The 26,603-nt window shown below is 36.8% G+C and overlaps 1 protein-coding gene across 1 annotated transcript in view; it reads left to right on the plus strand.

Annotated features, from left to right (window-relative positions):
• The window catches only part of LOC115420502 (1-phosphatidylinositol 4,5-bisphosphate phosphodiesterase zeta-1-like), a 54,077-nt gene that overhangs the window by 19,687 nt on the left and 7,787 nt on the right, over positions 1–26,603 (plus strand). The window contains exons 2-7 of the mRNA XM_030135773.1: positions 10,583–10,778; positions 13,780–13,981; positions 20,191–20,335; positions 22,312–22,464; positions 24,904–25,098; positions 25,278–25,434. Of these exons, the coding sequence (XP_029991633.1) occupies positions 10,589–10,778; positions 13,780–13,981; positions 20,191–20,335; positions 22,312–22,464; positions 24,904–25,098; positions 25,278–25,434 (1,042 nt within the window). The 5' untranslated portion in view covers positions 10,583–10,588. The remainder of the gene's footprint in view (positions 1–10,582; positions 10,779–13,779; positions 13,982–20,190; positions 20,336–22,311; positions 22,465–24,903; positions 25,099–25,277; positions 25,435–26,603) is intronic.

Here is a 26,603-nt window from a genome sequence, read left to right on the forward strand (position 1 = left end):
GACCACATGCTGATCAGGATCTTCTTCTGGATCCGGGAACTTACGGAAAATTTAACATGGGCTGTTATGGGGAAAAAATTTCCGTCGTCTTCTTCTCCGAAACTACAGTTCTGATTGACTTCAAACTTGGTATACAGCTTCTTTATGATGATGTCAACACAAGGTATTGAAATTATTTCAATCCGAATCTGATTCTGGATTTGGTGCAACCTTGAAAAATGTTCCCATTATAAGAGATAGGAAGTGGATTGATCCAATAAATCAGTATCAATGATATCAAGTTGAAAATTTGAATTTTTTATCAGATCTGATTGGAATATGACCCAAACATGGGCTATTTCTGTAATATAACAAATACACATAATGGGGTGATAATAAATAGCATCTGGATACATTTCCCAAAGCTTTTAATTTGGCCAGTAAGCTACAGGGCCATTGGTCCTATTTTTTTTAATTTAGTACAAGATAGAGGGGTAATATATAATAATAATGAATATATCTGTAAATCAACACCATATTTACGTTCGTCGCCATGTTTATGGAATGACTTCTCTTGTCATCTCGTGATAATAAATAAACAAATCATAGCATTTTTGATTTAATGGAAAAACCGACATTACAGAAGTCTGTTTTTTCAACATTTAATAAATATTGGTAAAGTTTTGTTCACAGTTCAGTTCACAAATAGTCTTTTCAAATGTGACAGATTGAATAAATTTTCAAATTTTTTAGATAAAACTTTTAGCGTCAAATTTGAGCTATATTTTTATGTTGGAGGCATGGCTATGGTGTAAAAAGTACAATCGATAAAATTGGTTGTAACTTTTTTTTCTACAAGCGGTATTTTTAAAAGGATAACAGTTCCATAAAATACAGATCTTTAGCTAAAAAATGAGACCACTTGATAAATTGACTTTTTCATGTTGATGTTCACTTTCGCTTGATCGGACCCAATAATAAATTGTATGTGTTCATTATATTGTTTTTCCAATGTCTGATTTAGGCATTTAACATATTTTCTGGTGTTTATAGTTATATTTAAGCAACTCAGAGTGCTTGGTTTAGGTTTTGGTAAAATATGTCTCTAAAGAAAATCAGGGCTGCTTTGGATTAGAAAAGTCTTCTGTTTTTGATTCTAAACAAACAAGACAAAACCCAGTCATGCATGTAATGTCCCAATGTTTTTCATACCTAACAGGCTCATTGACAGGAATAGAGGAAATGTCAGTTATCTTTCTATTAAAGTATATTTAGAAAGGAACAGGAGTAAATTAATATACTCTGTAGAATGCAGTGTTAAATGATACATGATGAACACAATAAACTGTGCATGCATAAAGTGTGTGCCTGACTTTGGCTGTTTCACACACTCATATAGCCCCTCACCTCCCTAGTCATCCCCTGACATCAGGCATTACCACTGGCATTCAGCTGTCTGACTCAAAGCTTCAACGGACCAATGAATACCAAATGAGCTGGTGGAAATCCAGCTGGGAATACATTGTCAAAAAGAAGCATGGTCTACTCACATTCTGCAGTCTGCTTAAGTGCAGAATCACATTTCAAAAAGGTGCACGAGTCTCAGATCTTTTCATCTTAAGCATGTAGACAGGTGTGGCTTTGGCTCATGCCTTTGCCACTGTATTAAACCTGAGCCCTGGGTGAAGGTAAAACTACGATCGCTGCACATCACAAATGGATTCTGAAGTGAAGCGATCTGATTTACACACAATGGTGCAGAAATGTGTGAATGCATCTGAGCTGCACACGTGTGAGTCAGCATGCCAACACAGGTATATGGAGAGAATAGACTGCTGATCCCTGATTTACCACTGACCCTCTTTCTACTTTGCACAGATGCGGGAAAACACAGAAGCAAAAACTGACAGTTATGTACACAAGCATACTGTGCTCCCCAATGAGTCTTACTAACTGAGCATGTGGAGAGAGGTGCAGTGATGCAGAGACAGAGGCCATGTACAGGGCTTCATGTTCACTGCCTGGGAATTATCACATCAAACCTGTATGCCCAATGGTTCTGACAGGCTCAGGGCCAAGCCATTTCAGTCTGGTGTAGACAGGAATGGCTCTGCTGGACTATGACTACTGGCAATAACTATTGTTGTGCACCAGTGAATCACACTAAACCAATACGTTCAGATTTACACAGACAACCAGGGAGGAAGTTCATGTCAAACTTATTAAAACAACCAACACCAAATCAGTGGATCTTCAGTGTAAGCTTCACTGACCTTGGCTTCTATTGTCATGATGTATTCCTACTTTGATTAACTGTGACCATAACATATTTTTGGAATTTGTAGCATCATTTATCCCACATTGCATATCGTTTTTTTTTCCCCATGTGTGCTCTGTGGTGACGCACAGTTGGCACAGCAGCGCTCCATGCTAAAGGCAAATGTTAGTATGATGACATTCATAGCAATGTGCTGTTACTAATGTAACAATAATACAGTTATTTTCTGTATGTATACATGTGTACATTTTTCTGTATATAGTATTTATCACCCTTCCAGGACTGTTTTTCCATCCCGAGGGATTATGTCTCCTCTGTGGTTACTCCTGACGTCCTTCAATTTTTTTTTTTTTTGTCTGTCAAGATACAGCTACAGATAAACTTTATTCATCCTCAGGGGGAAATTAATTGTTCCATCAGCACAAGAGTATAAAGGAAACCAAGCAGAAACACAATTAAACAAGCTAATATCAGCCATCAGTCATCAGACTACAGTATCATAGAGTCTGATGGCAGTGCAGATGAAGTATCCTTCTGTACTGTTCAGTCCTGGATCACAATTGAAGTGAGTTTTCAACAAATTGTAAAGCCCACTCAGGTGAGTCTATGATAATTAAAATTATACTGAACTGAAATGCTGTTAGCAGGAAATGTTTACATGACCCATTCAGTCACTTGTGTTTGTTAATACAACCAACAACTGAACATTTTAGGTAATCAGCTCAAAGTTTGGACATATTTTCAGTATGGACTACAACTGCTGCTGCTGACAAACAATTATGGTGTACTCAGAGAAATATTCTTGACCTTATATGTGCAAATGTCGTGATGTAACCCCTTATAGACGTAACAAATTAAGCAGGAATTAAAACAGGTTGTAGAAATCCACTCGATTTTTGCCAAATGAATATAAAGATAGCTTTGCAGCACCTGGAGGGTTCAAATTCAAACTTTTTGAACTATTAGGGTCCAAATACACAAATAAATGTACAAAAGACAAATAAAAGTGGGTTTAGCAAATTATGACCCCTTTAAATCCTCCTAATGGCAGTGAATGCATGTTAACAGACACTCATCTACACAAAAGAAATGAACCCAGCACTATTACCACACTTTACCACAAAAAAAATGACTTTTTATGAGAATGACATAATAAAAGTGGCAGCCTTTTCCTCTAGCCAACTCTGCTCACTGATCATAAAAGCCTGTAAGTGTGATTGTCTCTGAAATACTGTTTAATATGACCATATTTTCATTTTGAAGGACTGATAGCAAAGACATTTGATATAAATTGGAAGTTGCCTTGGAATTTCATCTAAAATACTGGACAGAAAAACAGCTGCAGAGGCAGAAAAAGGAAACTGGTTTGAGGTTTTCTATTATTTCACATTTGCATTATGAGATTTTTCACAGATACATATTTTCTTTGTATCACAATTGTTGTTTATTTTCAGATTTACCATGCTCACTGCTGTTCGTCCCATTGATTAACATGGAGTGCTCAGTTCATTTAGAACAGTTCAGGCTTACATGAACCACGTGATCACCAGAGCAGCATCATCAAAGCCTGTCGTAACTCTCTTTATAGGGCTCTGGCACCACTCTTCTGCTGGAATGTTTCCTCAATTTTATTTTTAGTTTAGGGACAATAATTAAATTATTGATAATATCTTTGCTCTATTGGTTTCCATACTGGAGTCCAGCTGGTCAAATACTTAACCCATAAAGACCCAAACATCCACTAGCAATCAAAACCGTCTACTAATCTAAAATGTTTAATACCTGTTAATCCGGTTGCCAGATGTTTTGCACCCAGGCGTTTCACCTCCTCCATTTCGCACTTTTCTGGACGGTTCGCCTTCCTGGTCAAGACGTTTTGCCTCACAAGCCTACTGGGCCTAATTAGCATGGTTTCTTATCATCTGGTGAGGGTGGTATGGGATAATCTCTGTAAACCAGGGGTGTCAAACCCATTTTAGTTCAGATAAGTCAAATTTGATTTGAAGTGGACTGGACCAGTGAAATAATGACATAATAATATGAAAATAATGTCAACTCTAAACTTTTAGAACAATAAAAGTTAAATTATGCTATGAAAATGTTTACATCTACCAACTATCCTATAAAACAATGTGAATAACATGAACAAACGGAAATTTCTTAGGAAAACCAAGTGCAATTTGAACAATATTACGTCTTAATTTATCATTTACACATGTAAATTACAACTTACGGATCATAGTGGATCTACAAATATACAAAACATTTAATAACAGGCAGAATATTGGTAAAGTTGCACTTCATACATTTCAAAATGTTCATATTTGTTTAGGTTATTCACATTTTTGTGGAATGATAGTTTGTTTTAGTGTAAATACAGTAAAATGACATAAAAATATACATTTACAAAGAGAAAAAATTGGAGTTGTGAGTATTTATAGGTTATTATGATAGTATTTTACTGATCACTTGAGAGTATATTGGTCTGTATGTGGAACCTGAACTGAAGTGATTAATATCTTCAGTGTAATTTTTGCATTTCACAAATTCATCCCACGGGTCAGCCTGGACCCTTTGGTAGGCCGGATTTGGGCTCTGGGCTGCGTGTTTTTGACCTCTGCTGTAAGCCCTCCCCCAAAAACTCTGTCACTCAGCTCTACAGTTTTACAGTGAGTTAGATGCTTCATTCATGGCATAGCACATTTTAAACTCCTCCCCCAGTACACTCATGTTTACATAATTCATTTAGAAGAAGATATTCTAAGTATGTATCAGATAAATTATATTCATATCAAGATTATGAGATCTACATCACAAATGACATGTACCAAGCTCTCTGAAATGCTACTTTCAAAGTTATTGGGGGACAAACTAATGAAACTATTCATCTTATCAACAAATTGAGGTTGGCTTTCAATCATGATACAGTGTCAAATACCTTGTACACATTTACATATTTCTTTGTATTATATGTATATCAATGGGCCAAGTCTGGCCTGAAAAGTCTACATCCCAGGGTTTGAAACATCCAGGCCCAGTGCGAACCGCCTCATGTTCCAAACGTCCAGGGTCCGAAACGACCTGCTACCGTTGATCCATTAATCCTATCAATCCATGTAAATAATTGATGTAAAATACAGTTCATCATCTTTTCATGGTCATCAGATATGACTCGTTTGGACGTTCAGAGGCTCCGTAGTGAACATGATCATCTTCTACAACAGTGATTCACCAGTAAAACTCATGGAGTTGGATGAATAACACCGGTTTTAGACACTTGTTTTATGTTCAGTTAATGATATACTTTACTGAAAAAGTCACATTTTTCTGTTTTTTGGTATAATAACCCTAAAGTTTAATCTTTTATGAATATCTACATGATCAGTAAATTAAATATTGGAAAATACCTTATTTTCACTGGAAAAATACAAAATACAGAGAATTATTTCATAATAAATGGGGGGAAAAAATCATCATTTGGGAATTAACGACCACAAAAGTAGAACTGTATCTTCATGGGTTAATGAAAGACATACTGAAATAATCGGACAGAGTGATATATTGGGTTTTATGCTTAGCTGTGTCTATAAACTGGTCAGTGGTTCCTTTTACATTATTGTATTTAATATTTTGGATGAATTTTACTGCTGCAGTTGTATGTTGTATGTTACTGCTGTGAGATTGAGCTCAGTGAAGTACTTTAGATACTATTAGGTTTAGTAGTTACCTTCCACCATTGGACCACAACAGCATCCTTCAAAAACAGCTCACTAAACTGTCGGCTACATTCCATTGTTTCAGATTATGTAATACATTAATTAAAACAAAAACACAGATTTGATTCATTTAAGAGAAACAAATTCTATCAAATCTGTGTCTTTTCATCCAAAGCATACAAATGGATAAGATCATATAAACACCAGAGAACTTCACCCTTATTCTGTGGGAACTGAAAGTGCAAATTAATCCACATATACAGGATTTATTTATATGTGACCAATTGAAGGTAACAAGACAGATTCAGGTCTTCATTTATATCAAGAGGCTCCACTGGGTTAAGTGTATAAAATGTATGTAAGTGTAACTCCACCTGTAGAAGGGGATGAAACATTTCAATACACCAGAACCTTAGAGATACAGCAGAGCCATGGGTAGCCTGGACATGTGTTCAGATGGAACATATTCCATGTTTAGAGCATGTTCTGCAGTCTGACGGTCAGAGATGTGAATGTGGAGAACTCTGTTGGTTTGTTTTACAAGTCACAAGGAATTTCATCATATGGACAACATGTGTGCTCCTCTCAAGTGTTCATAAGTGTACTCTTAATTTAATTCTGTCATCATCTCATCATCACAATTTATAAATTCACTATTATATATACACTTATATGTGAACTATATAATTAGCAGTAGTTATAGTAGTAGTAGCAGTAGTAGTAGTAGTAGCAACAACAGTAGCAGTAGTATCATCACTAGTAGTAGTAGCAGTAGTAGTATCACTACTACTACTAGTAGTAATAGTAGTAGTAGTACTAGTAGTAGCAGCAGTAGTAGTAGCAGTAGTAGTAGTAGTAGTAGTAGCAGTAGCAGTAGTAGTAGTAGTAGTAGCACTAGTAGTAGTAGTAGTAGTAGTAGTAGTAGTAGCACTAGTAGTAGTAGTAGTAGCAGTAGTAGTAGTAGTAGTAGTAGTAGTAGCATTAGTAGTAGTGGTAGTAGTAGTAGTAGTAGTAGTAGTAGCAGTACTAGTAGTAGCAGTAGTAGCAGTAGTAGTAGTAGAAGCAGTAGTAGTAGTAGCAGTACTAGTAGTAGTAGAAGCAGTAGTAGTAGTAGCAGTACTACTACTACTAGTAGTAGTAGTAGTAGTAATAGTAGTAGTACTAGTAGTAGTAGTAGTAGTAGTAGCAGTACTAGTAGTAGCAGTAACAGTAGTAGTATCACTACTAGTAGTAGTAGTGGTAGTAGTAGAAGTAGTAGTAGTAGTAGTAGCAGTACTAGTAGTAGCAGTAGTAGTAGTAGTAGAAGTAGTAGTAGTAGTAGTAGTAGTAGCAGTACTAGTAGTAGCAGTAGTAGTACTAGTAGTAGCAGTACTATTACTACTAGTAGTAGTAGAAGCAGTAGTAGTAGTAGTAGTGGTAATAGTAGTAGTAGTGGTAGTAGTAGTAGTAGTAGTACTAATAGTAGTAGTAGTAGTAGTAGTAGTAGTAATAGTAGTAGTAGTAGTAGTAGTAGTAATAGTAGTAGTAGTAGTAGTAGTAGTAGTAGTAATAGTAGTAGTAGTAGTAGTAGTAGTAATAGTAGTAGTATGCAAAATGTGAACCACTGTATCGTATATCTTGTAGTGATGAGTAAACCTGTAAACCAACTGGTGTCTAGTAGTACTAGAAGTAGTAGTATTAGTAGTAATACTAGTCGTAGTAGTAGTAGTAGTAGTAGTAGTAATAGTAGTAGTAGTAATTGCAGTAGTGGTACTAGTAGTAATGGTAGTAGTAATAGTAGTAGCAGTACTAGTAGTAGTAGCAGTACTAGTAGTAATAGTAGTAGTAGTAGTACTAGTCTTTTTCATGATCGCTATAACCTCTGTGACTTAGATAACTAGTTTAAATTGACTAACTGCCAATCATTTCGTAATAAAACTCTTAATAATGCTCAGATATAACTGCATGTCTTAAAGATGAAAAAACTTTTCACCCACTCTAAAGTTTTTACCAACCACTAAAATGAAGGTAGCCTTCTACTACTTTTCCCTCTGTGCTGCCCACAACTCATGCAAAAAAAAAAAAAAAAAAAATGACTACCATAGATAAGACCAGTTTGAATCCTCCTCCACCATACAGTTAGTTATGAGAGTGATAGTTCTGATGTTCTGTTAATACAACATTCCCAGTGGACTGGAATGTTTGTCACCATAGCAACACCATTTCCCCTATTTCCCTGAAACCTGTTAAACAGTTAGTATTAGATCAGTTTTTGGATTTTTTGCCTTCTAAATATATTTCTCTATATATATTCAGCAGATCCCACCAGTACTTCCTATAAGGTAGGCTGTGCTTTACATTCATTCTCATTGAGTTTACAGGAAACTTTGTCCATTACTCTACAAGAACTAAGCTTAACTCTAACTAGCTAATGCCTCCTCAGTGCTAATGTGAGACAGATTTCTCCTCATATTATGTGAGATCATCAACCATCCTTTGGTTAATGGTCAGAGGTTAGACATATTACACAGCATACAACAGCAGATCCATGGGTTTAGTTCGATATTGTAACTCCAACTGCATTAAAGGTTAATGAACAGCAGCAGATGTAGGAGCTTTGAGGCGACACATAGAGGGAACCCAGCCCACTGCTGGATACCCAGTCGCAACACTGGCTTAGGCATATGTCTGAAGTGTGAAGGGCTGCAGAACAGAGAGATGAAAGGTATGGAGAAAGAGAGATGCACACAAAGCCGCAGAAAGTCACAGACGCTTTTGTCTCACTGACAGAGAGGAATGACAAGGAGAGGAAAGGGACTGGAATGAGAAAGTCACACAGACATTGCCTCAGTATTTGATGGGAGTAAGAGATACAGAGGAAAGGGAGGGAGGGGTGCAGTAAGAGAAGATGGGAGATCTTTGTGCAGAGTGTACACCCTGTCTTTTCCTTTCTTCTCACTCATGCTGAATCCCAAAAAGTAGTATTTTAACTGTGAACTCAGGTAAATGCTAGTATACATTTCAATTTACTATTTCCTGTGTATTTTTAGAAGGCTGTCGATGTGCTTAAAAGTACTAACATTTAAAGCATCTGCAAAATGACACAAAAAGAAAAAAGTATTAGCTTTAAATTGACCTGAATCCATTTAATATGATGGGATATGTACTGTAGAACACATCTGCTTTATCAAATGACATCTACACTGTTCTATAAAGCTGGAATTAAATAGTTTTGTGTCTTGCAATGAAATGATTATAACTATGTGATTCATTCTTCATAGATCAAGTGCAAGTAAGACTCAGTTTGTAATCTTTGCATGTGGTCAAAGGTGATGAAATAAAAAGAGGAATGTGTCTAAATAGAACACAAGTGGTGCCAGACACAACAAACCCCGCCCCTCGCACATACTGTCGCTTATTTTGGCATCGATCCATCTGATGTCATCATGTCTATGCATGTCAGGATGTCAGGATATCAACTGCCCCTATATATGTGCCAAGTTTGGAGTAAACTTAAACAAAAATGATGCTTTTATAGACATTTGAAGTTTCGCCCATTATAAGGAAATGGGGAAAAAAAAAGATTTAAAAAATTCATAAAAAATTTTAACTTTGATCTGCTTTTCCCAAAATGTAACCACATCTACTCTGGGTTACTGACAATCTATAAACCCAATTTGGTATGAATTCAACCGATAGTTTTGCTGCTAAAGACATTTGAAATTTTGCCCATTATAAGTAAATGGGGGGAAAAAAAAAAAGATTTAACAAAATTCATAAAAAATTTGAACTTATACCCTGCCAGCATGTCCATGTAGGCCCCAGAAGGGTTACATTTGGGCTGCATGTAAGGGTCCCATGTGGGTTTGTCCGCAGTTTCCATGGTGACCCCACATGTGTTTGCCTATATCAGAATCAGAATCAAAGTCAGAATCAGAATCTCTTTATTGTCATTGTACCAAGTACAATGAAATTGAGGTAGAGCTCTCAGGTTCAATGCAAGAATTTACAGACAGACAACAAATATCAGTAAAAGGCACCGTTATTTACATTACAGAATGAAAGTATTGCAAAGTAACATATGTGTAAAACATAGAATTTAAGTCGTGCAAATAACATGAGAAGTAGTGCAAATGACATGAAAGATACATATTGTGGGATAAATAGTGTGAAGAATAAATAACATGAGATATTCAGATCTCTGACTCTGATTTGGATTCTGATTCTGATACGGGCAATCACATGTGGGGTCACCATGGAAACTGAGGACAAACCCACATGAGACCCTCATATGCAGCCCAAATGTAACCCTTCTGGGGCCCACATGGACATGCTGACTGGGTACCTACTTTTCCCAAAATGTAATTAGGTCTATTCTGGGTCACTGGCAATCTATAAACCCAATTTGGTATGAACTGAAGAAATAGTTTTGCTGCTAGAGTGCTAACAAACAAACAAACAAACCAAAAAACAATACCCCATGGAGGGGGGTTATATCAAGTGTTATGGGTAACAGTCTAATATATGCTGTAAAATGATCCCAGAAATTCTTGAAGAAAAGTTCTAAAAACACAAATGTTTTATTTATGCGATGACAACAGACTAAACAATTGTACATTATCATGCGCAGGACAAAATGTGGAGAAGAAAGCGCCCTGCCACTAGGTTAGCAGAAATCCAGCAACTCTACCGGAAGTACGCCTCAGGCCAGATGACTTTACCCGCCATCAGCCTCCTCAGCTTCCTCCACAAGGAGCAGATGGAGCTCACAGCAAATGAGGGGATGGTGGAGAATCTGATCGACAGATATGAGATTGAAGAGACAGGTGAGTGAAGGGGGTGTGGGGGGGGGGGCTGTGTGTTGTGTCAGTACGCCTGCTTTTATTATGAACGACTGTATTCTTTAGGATCGTCAATGAAAAGCAGCCTTGTCAAATACTGATGCTTAGCTGGTTTTAACAGAGGTTCAGCTCATCTCCAGTGGTGAATAATAAAGCAATGTAATGTAAACCCAGAGGCACAAAGAAGAAAATGACAGAAGGAAAATGGAAGAGTCAGGCACATCAGTGGGCTAGAGCAGATGTTGTCTGGGTCTTACTTTTCCACCAGTCAAGTCATACCAATGAAAACAGCAAAACAGAGGAAACAGTCCTCCTCTAATAACCAGTGCTGCAGGTTAACCCTTTCATGCATGACTTCACTGCAGTGGACAGTTATGCAGTCTTTAATTAAAGCTATTAATTGCAGTAATGATTCTAAGACTTAATCATTCCATTGTGTTTTCGAATATTTCTTAAACTTACTTTAAATGCTGCTATTACACTTGGCTTTCCCACTGTGGGGTAAATAAAGTCTTAACTTATCCCAGTGTTTTTCAACCTTGGGGTCAGGACCCCACGTGGGGTCACCTGGAATTCAAATGGGGTTGCCTGAAATTACAAGTAATTGATAAAAATGTAAAAATAAATAAATAAATAAATAAATAAATAAACCTTACCAATAAAAAATATATGGTGAGTTGAGACAGACAATCACAATACATTAAAGACATGACAAACTGTGAAGCTGAAACTGAAGCACTGTGGTACTGTTTATCTTTCAAATGTTCATTGTGATCAGTTTCAGATGCTGTAGCTCTTTCATAATTCATAGTTTGAGTTATTGTTTATTCAGTTTTAATTGTCAGCCTTGTAAATCCAAGCTGGATTGACTGTACATATCCTGACCAAGGCAAATTAAACTCTCCCTTTGTGCAGTAATCTACACCTGGCTTTTCTGCCTCTGTCCAGAATAATATACATTACAGTATATAGACTAAATGTTATTTAAAATTAACATTTATTTGCAACATAGTATAGCAAACTATTACATGATCAAAAACAAATTAATTTTAGCAAAAAAAACAAAAAGAAAAAAAAAAAAACCAAAACATGTCCATTTTGAACGTCTGGAGTTGCCAGAAATTTGTGATGTTAAAACGGGGTCATGAGCCAAAAAAGGTTGGAAACCACTGACTTATCCTGATGTATTATTTAATGAAATCAAAACGTTGGTTACAAAGAAATAATCTAATAATCTGCAGTTTACGGAATAATTTGTTACTAGTTTAATCCTAATGTTTTTGTCATTTTGTCTCAAGTTTCCCAGAACATAATCACTAAAGACAGATATATTTTACACTAAAATTGAAGGTTTTCTTAAATCAGTGATATATTCTATTTGTGGAAAGAGCTTTATGGATGTGTTTAAAAAATCAATATCACATTCTTACATGAAAAACTGTTGATGCATGGAATCCACTACAAGGAATAGCAGTGTATTATGCTAAAGATATGAAGATTTATGTCAAAAATACCACTAGTTTAACAATTCATGCATGAAAGGGTTAACAGAAGATCTAACTCTCTGTTTCCTGTGTTCGACTTTTAGCTTCTCCTCCAGGTGTCTAATGTCTATATTCACATCACTATAACACTACAACAACAAAGTCAAAGCATACACTCATACGCCGTCTGTTTTTTTCACTCTCATTCATTTCTTCAATATTCTTCCTTATTTCTAAATTTTTGTAGATGTCGACTTTTATTTTTTGTGAGGAGAATAGAGCAAACACTTGAAGCCACTTCTATCCAAAGTGGTTAACCTGTGGGGCATTTGGAGTGTTTATTGGAAATAAAAGTAAATGAGAAATAAAGAGGCTTCCCTACATAAGCTCCACTTTCATTCACCGGTGGTTATTTTATTACATTAAAGCCATTATATCGCACTGCTGAAGTTTTAATTAGCGGCACAGGAAACAGAATTACTAAGTAAAATATCATCTGAAATGGTTGTAGTCTTCTCCCCCTGAGGTCTTTATCTTAGACTGTTTTATTTAAAGAACCAGACTTCTATAATGTAATTTCGCACCTATTGTCCTAATTATTAAACTGGAAGGTTTCACATTATCTACTTTCAAAACTTTTCTTTCTTTCTTTCTTTCTTTCTTTCTTTCTTTCTTTCTTTCTTTCTTTCTTTCTTTCTTTCTTTCTTTCTTTCTTTCTTTCTTTCTTTCTAAATAAAACAAAAACAAAATAACATTTAAATGAACAATCTGTCTTCGAGTACGAGCAAGTCTGAATTTGCATGGTCGAAAAGGAGTAGGAAGTATAAACTTATATAATCCTACCCCTCAAGTACTTTTACATCTTTATCAATAACTTAATTCATTAATCAAACTATAAGTTTTCTTAATTTAACATTCAACCCACAGCTAATACATAATACAGTAATTGAGATATGCACAACAATATCATGGCACTTTTGTCGGTGTGCCTGTAAAAATCACATTCATTTTAATAGAAATGTACATTTGTGATAACAATTGCATAGTCCAATTATTATTATTGTTGTTGTTGTTGTTGTTGTTGTTGTTATTATTATTATTATTATTATATATGTTTTTAACCTGTCTTTTACTTTTGTGTTTTATAGCTTGTATATATACTCTCCTTGTTAACTGTACGGTGTCCTTGAGTCCCAAGAAAGGTGCCTATAAATAAAATGTATTATCATTATTATTACTACTACTACTACTATTATTATTATTATTATTATTATTATTATTATTATTATTATTATTATTATTTATTTATTTATTTATTTATTTATTTATTTATTCATTTTCTGAGTTGTGTCAATCACTGAAATCCACAACGACTGCATTTTTGTTCTGTCATTTGTTTGAAGAAGAAATCCTAATGGTATTCAGACCTGATTTTCTGCAGTCGATACAGGAAGAGCAGATGTAGATTTGAAGTCTTATCTTTGCTTTTCTTCTTCCTCCAGCCAGAGACAACAGATCCATGACGTTTGAAGGCTTCCTCAGGTACATGGAGTCCAAGCACTGCTGCGTGTTCAACCAGGCCCACACATCTGTGTACCAAGACATGGACCAGCCTCTCACCAGTTACTTCATCTCCTCATCACACAACACCTACCTGACTGGAGATCAGCTTGTGGGCAAGAGTGACCTGGATGCCTATATTTGGTAAGAAAGTACACAAGATTCAGAACACTTTGTATTTGGGCTTTTGTGGTTATGTTTCAGCACTACAACAACTGAACTGCCACACACAAACCCCTATAAGCCAATAAAAATGGGTCTTTATCACCGTGACCTGTGTGTGAAAGTATAAAACATACTAAATTGTCAGTTCGATTGATCTTTTGAATGTTGTTTATTCCATAAATTTGACATTTATGTAGGTGAAAAGTAATGATAAGACAACTGAAGCACTATTTGACTTTGATACAGATCTAAATGCCTCTGAATGTCCCATTATCGTCTGTCTTAAGCCCCCCCTCCAGGCCACATGTCTGTTATCTGGATACTCTCTCTTTCCTCTCATTTCACTGACTTACTCATATGCTGAGGCAGACAGTGAAATTGCAGTGGTTCCTTTATGGGACAATGGAGGTGATTACAAAAGAGGCTGATGGCAGCAGAAGAGCTGTATTTATGGTCTCTGTGAAAGTGCTGAGCCCCCCCGACCGGCTGCTAGAGCACAGCCCTCCAACCCAGTGGTCTGGAAGCTGTGGGGGAATGATGAAAAACTTAAAGGAGGAGAATACAGGGACTCCCCCATGATCACAGGGGTGGGAGAGTGGATAAAAGAGGACTAATCAATGTATTTCTAAATAATTTATTATGTTATTTATTATGAATTCATGCATGTAAAGTGCTTAGTAGAGGGAAAGCAAAGGAAGCCTCCAAAAGTCCAGGAGGATCTGGGTAATTGAGAATCTCCACAGATACACTGCAAAAATCTAAATCTTACTAAGTGAATATGAATATGAATGCATGTTGCTTTTTTCAACAGCTGTGGTGTGATAAGAAAAAGAGATGAATCGTTTGTGTGTTGTGCATGTGCTGATTATTTCTTACACACTGCAAAAATCAAAATCTTGACAAGTGTATTTTTCTCATTACTAGTCAAAATATCTCATCACACTTAAAATAAGACATAATCACCTAAAGAGGAACTTTTCAGTGAGATACAAGAACTTATTTTTAGACAGTAGATCTTGAAAATCTTATTTCAAGAAATCTTACCAAGATAATTTTCACTTGTTCCATTGGCAGATTTTTTTTTGCTTAATTCAAGATTATTATTTTTTTTGCTGAATCCAAGAAAAAAAAATCTGCCAATGGAACAAGTGAAAATTATCCTGGTAAGATTTCTTGAAACAAGATTTTAAAAATCTAAAAATAAGTTGTTATGTCTCACTTACAAGTTACTCTTTAGGTCAGGGGTCTCAAACATGCGGCTCGGGGGCCAAATGCGGCCCGCCAAAGGTTCCAATCTGGCCCGTGGGTTGAATTTGGAAAGTGCAAAAATTCTACAGTCAAGGCTGTCGAACTCATTTTAGTTCCGGTTCCACATACAGACCAATATGATCTACAGTCAAATGATAATAACCTACAAAAAATAATGACTCCATATTTTCTTCTCAGTTTGATGTGAAAAAATAAATAAATAAATAAATAAATAAACTATGCCTATAAATAATGACAGCTTCAATTTTTTGTCTTTGTTTTAGTGCAAAAAATAACATTAAATTAAAAAATATTTATATTTACAAACTATCCTGTAACAATAAAATGCGAATAACCTGAACAAATATGAACAACCTGAAATGTCTAAAGAAAATTAAGCATAATTTTAATAATATTCTGCCTGTTACTCAGTGTTCAGTGTCTTTGTAGATCTGATCCATAATGCACATGTAGAAATGATAAGTTGAGGCATAGTATTGTTAAAATTGCACTTATTTTTCTTAAGAAATGTCAGTTTTTTCAGGTTATTCACATCTTTTTTTTGTTTGGATAGTTTATAAAAGTAAGTATTTTCATAATTTAACCCGAAAGGACCCATGGTGACACGGGTGTCTCACACCTTATAAACATTCTGGATGGTTCTATGTTAAGCTAATTCCTTGATTTTTTACTCATGAAGTCCCAGAGTGACACCTATAGCGCATTTATGATAGGTCATGTGACCAGTGGGGTGATCATTTGATCCCATACCAAACAACAGAACTTGACCAAAAGTTGCATGTGGAAAATCCAGCTAGCCAGCTAATTTTAACATAGGTTGTTCTGAGTCTAAAAGGTAAGATTTTTCTAATTAAAGGATTGCAATGTTTAAATATCATGCTGTTTGTCAAAAATAAGCTATTGTTCACACATCTCTTGAAGAACTTTGTATAAAATTATCACGTAAATATTGGTGTGACACAGATGTCACATCGGGCAATTGGCCTAAAAACTGTTGAAAAAAATTGTTGTGACATATGTGTCACAATAAGAAAACTAATCATGATCTGATCAGTTTATTTTGCTGATTCAATAATATTTAGTTATATATTGTATAAATGGTTTATTCTATCTTTATGGAACCAATATTAGTTATATAATTTTATTCATGGGTTGCAATAAGACCTGTTTGGCACCAATTAGCTAGCTATTAACAACATGGCAGGTCTAGGACTCTGTCATGACATGACATCAGCTGCAAGACATGAATAGTTAACTTTTTTTTCTCTAGATGGATAGGAAAAAGAGATGGGATTGGAATAAGCACAGACAGTTGATTTTGGACATGATTCAGAATGGAGATGAAAGTGAGATTGAGGGATTTGGTGATACCAGCTCAGATGAAGACGATCCTGTTGGAGATCCCGATTACACTCCCTTGAATCAGGAGTCAAGTGAGTCTGAATGTGAGTCAGATAGGGAAGTGCCACAACCAGTGGGGGAAATATCTCAACCAGAAGGGGAAGTGTCTCAACCAGGAGAAGCACCTCAGCCAAGTACCTCAACCAACAAACACCCTCTTGGCCAAGAAAAGTTCACATGGAGAAAGAAACCTTTTGAAGCCCCTGACTGCACCTTCAAAGGAGAGAGTGTCATACCTCCAGATGTGCTCCCCACTCCCCTGCAGTACTTTAGGAGGTTTATTACAGAGGAGATGATAGAATCAATGATGGTGCAAACCAATCTGTACAGTGTCCAAACCTCTGGCACACTCAAGAATGTGTCCACCACAGTCAAGGAGCTGGAAATCCTAATTGGCATGTATCTACGCATGGGTCTTTGCCAGCTTCCGGGAAACCGTGCCTACTGGGAAAACGACACAAGATGTGCCATGGTAGCTGATAACATGTCACGCAATCGGTTTCAGACTCTGCTCACATCTCTTCACTTCACTGACAATACGGATTTGTCAAACAGGCAAGAAGGGGACAAGTGCTGGAAGATCCGTCCATGGCTTGATAGGTTCCGCAAACAATGTCTTGAGATCACTCCAGAAGAGTACAACTCAATTGATGAGCAAATGGTGTCTTTCAGAGGAACGCGCAGCCCAATAAGGCAGTATGTCAAGAGCAAGCCCCACCCCTGGGGATTCAAGATCTGGGCCCGTTGCACTTCCACAGGAATCCTCTGTGATTTTCAGGTGTATGAAGGTGGCACTGGGAAAAGAACCACACTTGGCATGGGAGGCGACGTGGTGCTCAAGCTGTGTGAAACTCTTCCACCAGGCCAGAACTACAAAGTGTTCGCCGACAACCTGTTCTCTTCAGCAGCACTGGTGCATCAGCTTCTTCAGCGGCAGATCTTCTACACAGGTAACAGATGCAAACACACACACATACTAACACGCACACTGACACTTACTGACACACACACAGGCAATAACAACATAAACATTTTACGCTCTGCATAATATTCTCCATTAGCCTCTCTTGTTTTTGTTTGTAGTTTTGTCACTCATCTTATCTTATTGTTTATGTATTACAGGAACACTCCGCAGCAATCGCTTGTCTGGATGTCTGCTTGAGGATGACAAGAGTCTTGCCAAGAGAGGCAGAGGATCTTTTGATGCCAGGGTGGAGAAAGGGGGGTCCATGGCTATTGTAAAGTGGCATGACAACAGGTCAGTCACCTTGATCTCCTCTCACGCTGCAGTGGAACCACAAGACAAAGCTCGCCGCTGGAGCAAACAAGAGAAGGCATTCCTTGACGTCAACCAGCCACACGTCGTCAAAGAGTACAACACCTTCATGGGGGGGGTTGACCTCAATGATGGATGTATTGCCAGGTACAAGTACAACATGAGATCACGGCGGTGGTACATCTACCTCTTCTGGCACAGCATCATGCTAGCCTTGGTCAACGCATGGCTGACCTACCGCCGTGACTGCAAGCTGCTTGGTGAGAGGCCACTGAATCAAAGAAGATTCCAGGCAGAGGTGGCAACTAGCCTCATCCTCATCCAGGCAAAAAGGGGGCGCCCATCACTCGACAGCAACACCACACCTCAACCAGCAACTCCCAAGAGAGTCCGTGTTAGAGTTCCTAATGATGTTCGTCTGGACCAGGTTGCACACTGGCCTGTGAAATGCACCAAGCGTGGCCGCTGTACAGTCTGCAAACAGAATGCAACCACCACCCTCTGTCAGAAGTGTGACGTGCGTCTCTGCTTCACTGAAGAGAGAAACTGTTTTAAAGCACACCATTTTGCCTAAGCACACATAAACCTCTCTGCTACACTGGCAATCACCCAGTAGTTGTTGAGATCCTAGGTTATTTGTTGTGGAGTTAAAAATGTTATGTTCTGGTAGGATCTTTCTTTGAGAGTAGAAATGAATGTGATTGGTGGTGTGAAGAGGAAGGTAGGGGGAGTATTAATGATATTGGATGTTGATCTGATGATATACAAATAAAAAAACAAAGAAATACATTCTCATGCTGATTTATTTTTAGAAATTCAAGATTAAGGTTTAACAAATAATTTAACTCTTGAAGGCCCAAAGTGACAAATAAGTCACTTTTGAGATCTCTGCCACCTAGTGGTGGAATCAAACATTTTTTTTTAGAAATGTGTTCTATGTGCTCTATTTAACCTGTGTTGTGCCCCCCTTAATTTTCCTTGAAGTAGAAATGGGTCCGGGTCTTTATGGGTTAATGGGGTTTTTTGCACTAAAACAAGGACAAAAATTTGGAGTTGTCATTATTTATAGGTTATTATGCTATTATTTTACTGGTTCGGCCCACTGGAGATCAAATTTTGCTGAATGTGGCCCCTGAAAGAAAAGGAGTTTGAGACCCCCGCTTTAGGTGATTATGTCCTATTTTAAGTGCGATGAGCTATTTTGACAAGAAATGAGAAAAATACACTTGTCAAGATTTTGATTTTTGCAGTGTGTAAGAAATAATCAGCACATGCACAACACACAAAAGATTTTTCTGTTTTTCTTATCACACCACAGCTGTTGAAAAAAGCGACACGTATTCATAAAAGCATACAGCTAAATAAATAAACTTGGGAACAAACTCTAAATAGGGTTTAGCCTACAAATGCAGATCCTCATCCACGCTTTGATAAAGGCTGTAATCACAATATGACTCAAAACACACTATAATCACTTTACCTCATCTCCATTAACAGTGGGTTCACTGCATAAATGTGCAGTGTGCAGTGTGTTTTACAGCATAACGCTCCTTGTTAAATTACTATGACCAAAGAGGAAAAAACAGAACTGTGCATCAAAAAGGCAGCATAAGCAGCAAATAAATAAATAAATAAATAAACAAACAAAAACAGAGCAGTAGCTTGTATATGCGTGCCAACATTGTAAGTCATAAAAATAGCTATAAACATCTCCAAATATCACAACACTAACAAGTGTCAGAAGCGAAAAAGGTTAGAGATTTGAATGGGTTGCAAGTGAATATAACACTCTACGTTACCATATTTATTACCTCTGCTGAGTGAACTTTTATTGCACTATCAACAGAAACTGAAAAATACAATCAAAAACAAAAGAAAGAAGTGTAAATGCAAGGGGAAAAGCAACATTTTGTGGTGTTAGACGGGGTACACGGGGAACTGTTCCTCTCTTATTCATCACGTTTTTCAATGCAACGTCGTCAATCAAATATTCATGTGTATTGATATAATTGCTCCTTACATGTATGGAGTGTGCAGTGATAGCTTGACTGTGGAGAGCTCCAATCCAGCTTGTGCATGCTCAAATAGTTCCGTTTGTTCCTCGACGCACCCGCCTACTTCTTCTAATTTCTCACGCTGTACACCATGCGTGCTTATCGCAGCCTTGGCACAGCCCAGTGTGTGTTCATGTGTCTTGACATGTATGTATACCCTTGTGTTTGTGTGTGTGTTTGTGGTACAGTGCTCTGAGGAAAGGCTGCCGCTGTCTGGAAATTGACTGCTGGGATGGGCAAAATATGGAGCCTGTAGTCTACCATGGCTACACCCTGACCACTAAGTTACGCTTTAAGGATGTCATCTCCACAGTGGAACAGCATGCCTTTGAGGTAACAGTGTGGAGTATATTACATGACATGCACTTCCTGGAGTGGCGCCCTTGGCATCTAAGACTGTGTTCACACTTTTCCTCCATAGGCTCCAAGAGTCCCTACTGAGCTGAATTTGCTCTAATTAATAGCATCCCTGGTAGCAATGATTTGCTTTCAAGCCATCTTCGATTCATGTGGTTCAGGCCTGTCTCTGCTGTGTATCTGAAGCACAGTATATCCAGAACTTCACATAGAAAGCAGCACAGTATATGCCGACTGGGGATGTAACGATATGAAAATTTCATATCACAGTTATTGTGACCAAAATGATCACGGTTATCATTATAATCACAGTATTATTGAAATTGTGCTCAAAATGTTCAAAAAGTACTTATACACACACTGAAATAATTTAACCAATTTGTCTTTAAAAAAAATAAAAAAATAAAAAAATAAAATAATAGGCACAATGCACCTTCTGTTGCAGAAACATTCAAATATTAACCCTTAGTGGTCTGAGCCTTTTTTGTCTGTTTTTCCAGTACTTTTGATTTTGTCTTTATATATTATATAAACAAATGTTTACTATACCCATGTTTGGGATCTGTTTTTTTTCAGCTCATCCTCATCTGTCTCATCTGTCTATTATTTTTTTTCACTTTAACCTGCTATAAAAACACAAAAGGCCAGAAAATACGCAAAAAAACATAAAATATGATGAGAAAAATTTATATAATTTATTGCATAAATAACACACAGATGCTTAACGAACCTTTTCAAAGACTTTAAAAGTGAATATTGGTTCCAAATATTAGGTATGTAAAATTAAAATTGTCATAAATTAAAACTATACTCAAATATTTGACATGAAAGCAGATCTTTATATTGGGTTTTTTCCTCCTAAAAGTGTGGTATTCAAACACGGTTATCATGATAATTAGAATTTAAATGGTAATACTAACCATCTGTAACCTGCCTTTTACTTTTTACTCTATGTTTTATTGCTTATTTTATACTCTCCTTGCTAACTGTACGGTGTCCTTGAGTCCCAAGAAAGGTGCCTATAAATAAAATGCATTATTATTATTATTATTATTATTATTATTATTATTATTATTATTATTATTTTTTTTTTTTTTTTTTTTTTGTGTGTGAGTTGTGTCAATCACTGACATCCACAATGACTGCTATTTTGTTCTGTTATTTATTTTAAGAAGAATTCATAATGGTATTCAGACCTGATTTTCTGCAGTTGATAAAGGAAGAGCAGATGTACAGTTTATATACTAAATAAACAAATGTTTACTATACCTATGTTTGGTAATCAAACACGGTTATCATGATAATTAGAATTTAAAGGGTAATACTAACCATCTGTAATTTTACTGCGCTCTATTGTTATACCGGTTATCATTACATCCTTGTTGAGCCTCATTATGTAATAAATTCCCTTTATGTAATTAAAGTTCAAAATGTAATAAGAATGTCACGTCATCTTGTAATAAAGCCGCATTATGTAATAAACTGACGCATTTTGTAATAAACTACCTCAATGCATTATGTAGTAAATTTTTTCGAATTATGTTGTAAGTTATTACAATTTGAGAAATTTATTACAAAATGCACTTGACACATTTTTAATTTCATTTTTAATTACATTTTTTTTTTAAATAAAAATGTGTCAAGTGCATTTTGTAACAAATTTCTCAATTGTAATAACGTAACTTAATGTGAAAAAATTTACTACATGATGCATTGACGTAGTTTATTACAAAATGCGTCAGCTTATTACATAATGCGGCTTTATTACAAGATGACGTGACATTCGTATAACAATTTGAACTTTTATTACATAATGTGAATTAATTACAAAATTAATGGGAATTTATTACATAATGCGGCTCAACAGTCCCTAATGCCGACTGATGCAAATTGTTTGGAGCAGGGGTTTCTTGTTATTTGTTTTTTTTTTTGCTTTCCTTATTTTCTGTCAGGTATCTGCATACCCTGTGATCCTGTCTTTGGAAAACCACTGTTCCCAGCAGCAGCAGGAGGTCATGGCTCGGCACCTCATCTCCATCCTTGGGGACAAGCTGCTGAAGGAACCCTTGGGTAATCCAAACACCGCAGCCCTCCCTAGCCCGAATGTAAGTGAGAGCTCAGCTATCAGATCAAGTGGTAAATCAGAAGCAGAGTCTGCATTTAATGTTGGAGCTGCTGGTGGAGGCAGAGGGACAGAGGGATGAGAGTGTTTGTATGTATAAATCCTTATCGTCTGTCACTGCGAAGTAAAACAAGGAGAAAATGAGATCTTTTCGTTGTCACAGAGGACCTCATTAGTCTCCTTCTGAAGCTTCCTATGCCTCCCTCCTCCATTGGGATTCTGGGTAGATGGACATATATGCATTCGCAAGCCTCTTTAATCTCTCAGACGTTCACAAAATCTAATTGAAGGCTTGATCCTGAGAAGCGTCCATCATTTTAAGCACGCTGATCCACTTGAGAACTTGTTCATTTAGATTACCCTCTACGGGTTTTGACTTTTGTACTGAACGCGTCTGTTTCAACCCTTGGCTGATCAATGGGCCTGAATGGCGCGTGTGATGATGAAGGCTTTTTCTCTGTGTGTGATAAATGTGTACTATTCTGCAGTTTCTCTAAATTTATGCGTCGTCTTTGAGGTGTTGTGCCTTAAAATCTAGTGGAAAAACCAGCTTTGTGCATATGCCATTTTCCTTTTTAATGACTCAGGAGGTGGGAGCTTAGGCAGATGGTTCGGCGCTAATGGTTTTATCGTGACTCCTAACCCCCGGGCAGCTTTTACATTAAACTCCTATTCGTGTGTCACATTCATGCAGCTTCACACCTAAGCGTCCATCTAATTAAGAAAGCAGATTTAACGTGAGATGCCAACAACTATTTATTCCTTTATACCCTGCTTTGACCAGTCGGAGGTTTTACCAAGTCATTACAACCACAGGAAGGATGACATTTGTTTTCCCAGTGTTATTGTAGGATTAGCTTTGATCTGTAGTTCACTAACATGTGATTACTCCACATTATTATATTCTTTTTTTTTTAACTTTATTTTTATCGTTTATTTTATGTACATTGCGAAACAAGACAAACATGGGGGACATATGGGATACATCGACCATAATAAACCGTGTGACCAACAATTGTTTTTAGTAGTGTGACGTTGAAGTGAAAATTGTCCATTTCTTCCATTTATCATGACACTGCTCTTCTTGAGTCCTCAGTCTGTGGGTCAGAATCTCCATCTCAAATATTCCATTCACAGTTTGTATCCAGTTGTTAGTTGTAGGTGGTTCTAATCTGCACCATTTTTTGGTAATAGCCTTTTTACAGGCTGCTAATAGTATTATAAAGAAATATCTATCATTTTTTCTTACATTACTACTAATAATACATCCAAAATACATCACCTAAAATGTTTTAGGAATTGCATAACCCAATATCTTAACAATTGTTGAATATACATTAACCCAGAATGATGCAAGTTCAGGACATGACCAAAAGACGTGTGCGTGATTTACGTTGATATCTCCACATTCTCTCCAACAAGGTTGAACTCTGGACATATATTTAGCTGTAATTTTAGGAGTTATGAAAAATCGAATTATATTTTTCCAGCAATGTTCCCTCCATGTTCTTGAAGAAGTGGTTGACTGTTGAGTTCTCCAGATATTGATCCATTCCTCCTCTGAGACACATATTCCTAGTTCTTTTTCCCACTTCTGTTTCACATCCAAAGTGTTCCAGCCTCTCTTCCCCATTAAATGTTTGTAAAGAGACAATATAATTTAGTATTTTTTTTTAGAATGATATATTCCAATTATCATTTTTACAAGCTCATTGTTATTAGAATCAATATTCACATTATTATATTCTTACTGTCAACACGGGCCACAGAAACCTCATATGATGTCATAAATCACATCAACATAAGTAAAGCCTCTATTCCGGCTCTCTGGACTGTATCATTTTGTGTAACGGCGATGAAAAATGAAAGAGCGGCCCCAATGGAAGCCTTGAAACTTATAATTTCCGTAGTTTAGGGATTGCTAAAGGTTGTAATGTTAGCAGATCTGTAATTATTTTTGCATATTTTGCCTATATGCATACATTTAAGAATCACATTTGAGGTAACTTCCTGTCTTGTGGCATACCATTCTAACCTCAGACCACAATGTTTTTACTTTTAGCATATTGCTGCTTGTCTACGAAATGAGCATTATAGAGGAACAGACTGTGACAGGACTGTGAAATGCAGCAGCAGATGTATCATTATATACTTCTGCTGCTTTCTTTATCTATAACCTATGAAATGTGGCATTATGCCTGCACAGTATGTTAGCACTGATGTGGATATGGGTGTTTGAAGAAGAGCAGCTTTTGTGACAACTTTTGTGCGGTGAAAAGGTAAATGTTTTGATGTCGGAGGATGCAGGAACAGAGGAGTGTGATGCGTACACATGATCAGTTCACTGCGGTGTTCATTTACATAATGTACACGAGCTCCGATGTGTGAATCCTTGCTGAATGTGTCTGTGTGGGAATGCCAGGACCTTAAGTACAAGATCCTCATCAAGAATAAGAAGCGACTGCCTCAGAATGAGTCAGAGGATGCAGCAGGGGCAGAGGTAGAGGAAAGTGCAGATGAGAGTGAAGATGAGGATGAGGATGAGGAGGAGGAGGAGGAAGTGCATCAGAGAAAAGTAAAGTCCTGGTCTATGAGAAAGGCAGGGCCAAAGAAGAAAGTAAGTCAGTTAAGATTCAAGATCTGATGTCTCGAAATAGTTTGAGAAACAGAAATAGATAAATGTACAGCCTGATAAAGTAAAAAAAAAAACAACAACCCAAGACTAAATACTTACGTTTCACAACTGGATGAGTACTATCTTTAGTCTCCTGTCTTTGTTCCTTTAATGGGTAGAAGAAGAAGAAGGTGGCAGTGGCCGACACTTTGTCTAATCTGGCTATATACACCACATCTGTCAAGTTCATCAGCTTCAGTCACTCCAAGGACAACCAGAACGACTGTGAAATCACATCTATGGAGGAGAACAAAGCCCGCGAGCTAGTCAAAGCCTCAGGTTTGTCTGTCAGCTTAACAGTTCATAGCATGAAAGGAGGGAAGGGAAAGTCTAATTTTTAAGTAATACACATTCTGAATAATTTATTGCAAATAAACTATCATTTGATGAGCCCAGCAGATTCACATGATTTATGCTCACGCTGAGATGAAAGTAGCTGGTCCATGTTGAACTAGAAATGCAATTATACCCAGAGCCATAAACGTCTGCGCTAGTGAATGCAAATTGAAATACGACACATACGACACAGAGGAACATATTTAAGGGAGTAAAACACAACAATGCAACAGCACCTGAATGAATGTTAGGGAAATGAAAAGAGCCAAATGGAGGTTAAAGTCGACTGATAAACAGTTAAACTGCCTGAAATCTGTTCCTGTTATTGAGCAACAGCACGTTTCTCACACACGGTCACATTATGAGCTGGTGGGTTCAGCTGGCAGAGGTTGGGATCTCAGCTGTAAAAACACAGAGGCTCTTTTCATTGTCATGCCCAGCAGGGAAATGACACAGCTATTGCATGTTCATACTGAGATTACACTGAGATTATGTAATTTTTATTTTTTTCATGATCAAAGTAATATTAGCATCAGTTAAACCGGCTGTATTTTACAGTTTGTCTTAATTATGTTTAACTAAAATGTCTAATCCATTTTGTCCTCTATGTGTTAATAGGAAAACTACATTTTTAGACGTGAATTTAACCCATAAGGACCCAGTGTGACTTTTGTGGTAGTTCCCAAATGAATTTTTCTCTCTATTTAACCTTTCCTAACTGATTTATCACCATTTATTACTCCGCCCCCCCAAAGGGGAGGCGAGTTGTACTGTTTTTAGTTTGGTTTGTTTGTTTGATTGTTAGCACTCTAGCACTAAAACTATTGGTTGAATTCATACCAAACTGGGTTTATAGATTGCCAGTGACCCAGAACAGATCTCATTAACATTTTGGGAAAAATAGGTCAAAGTTAAATTTTTTTTATGAATTTAAAAACATTTTTTTCTTTTCCCATTTACTTATAATGGGTGAAATTTCAGATGTCTATAAAAACATCAATTTTGTTTAAATCTACTTCAAACTTTGCACGTATATAGAGACAACTGATATGCTGACATCAGCACACACATGGACATGATGACATCAGATGGCTCGATGTCAAAATAAGCTA

The sequence above is a fragment of the Sphaeramia orbicularis genome, chromosome 6, assembly GCF_902148855.1.
Source record: "Sphaeramia orbicularis chromosome 6, fSphaOr1.1, whole genome shotgun sequence".
Taxonomy (NCBI): domain Eukaryota; kingdom Metazoa; phylum Chordata; class Actinopteri; order Kurtiformes; family Apogonidae; genus Sphaeramia; species Sphaeramia orbicularis.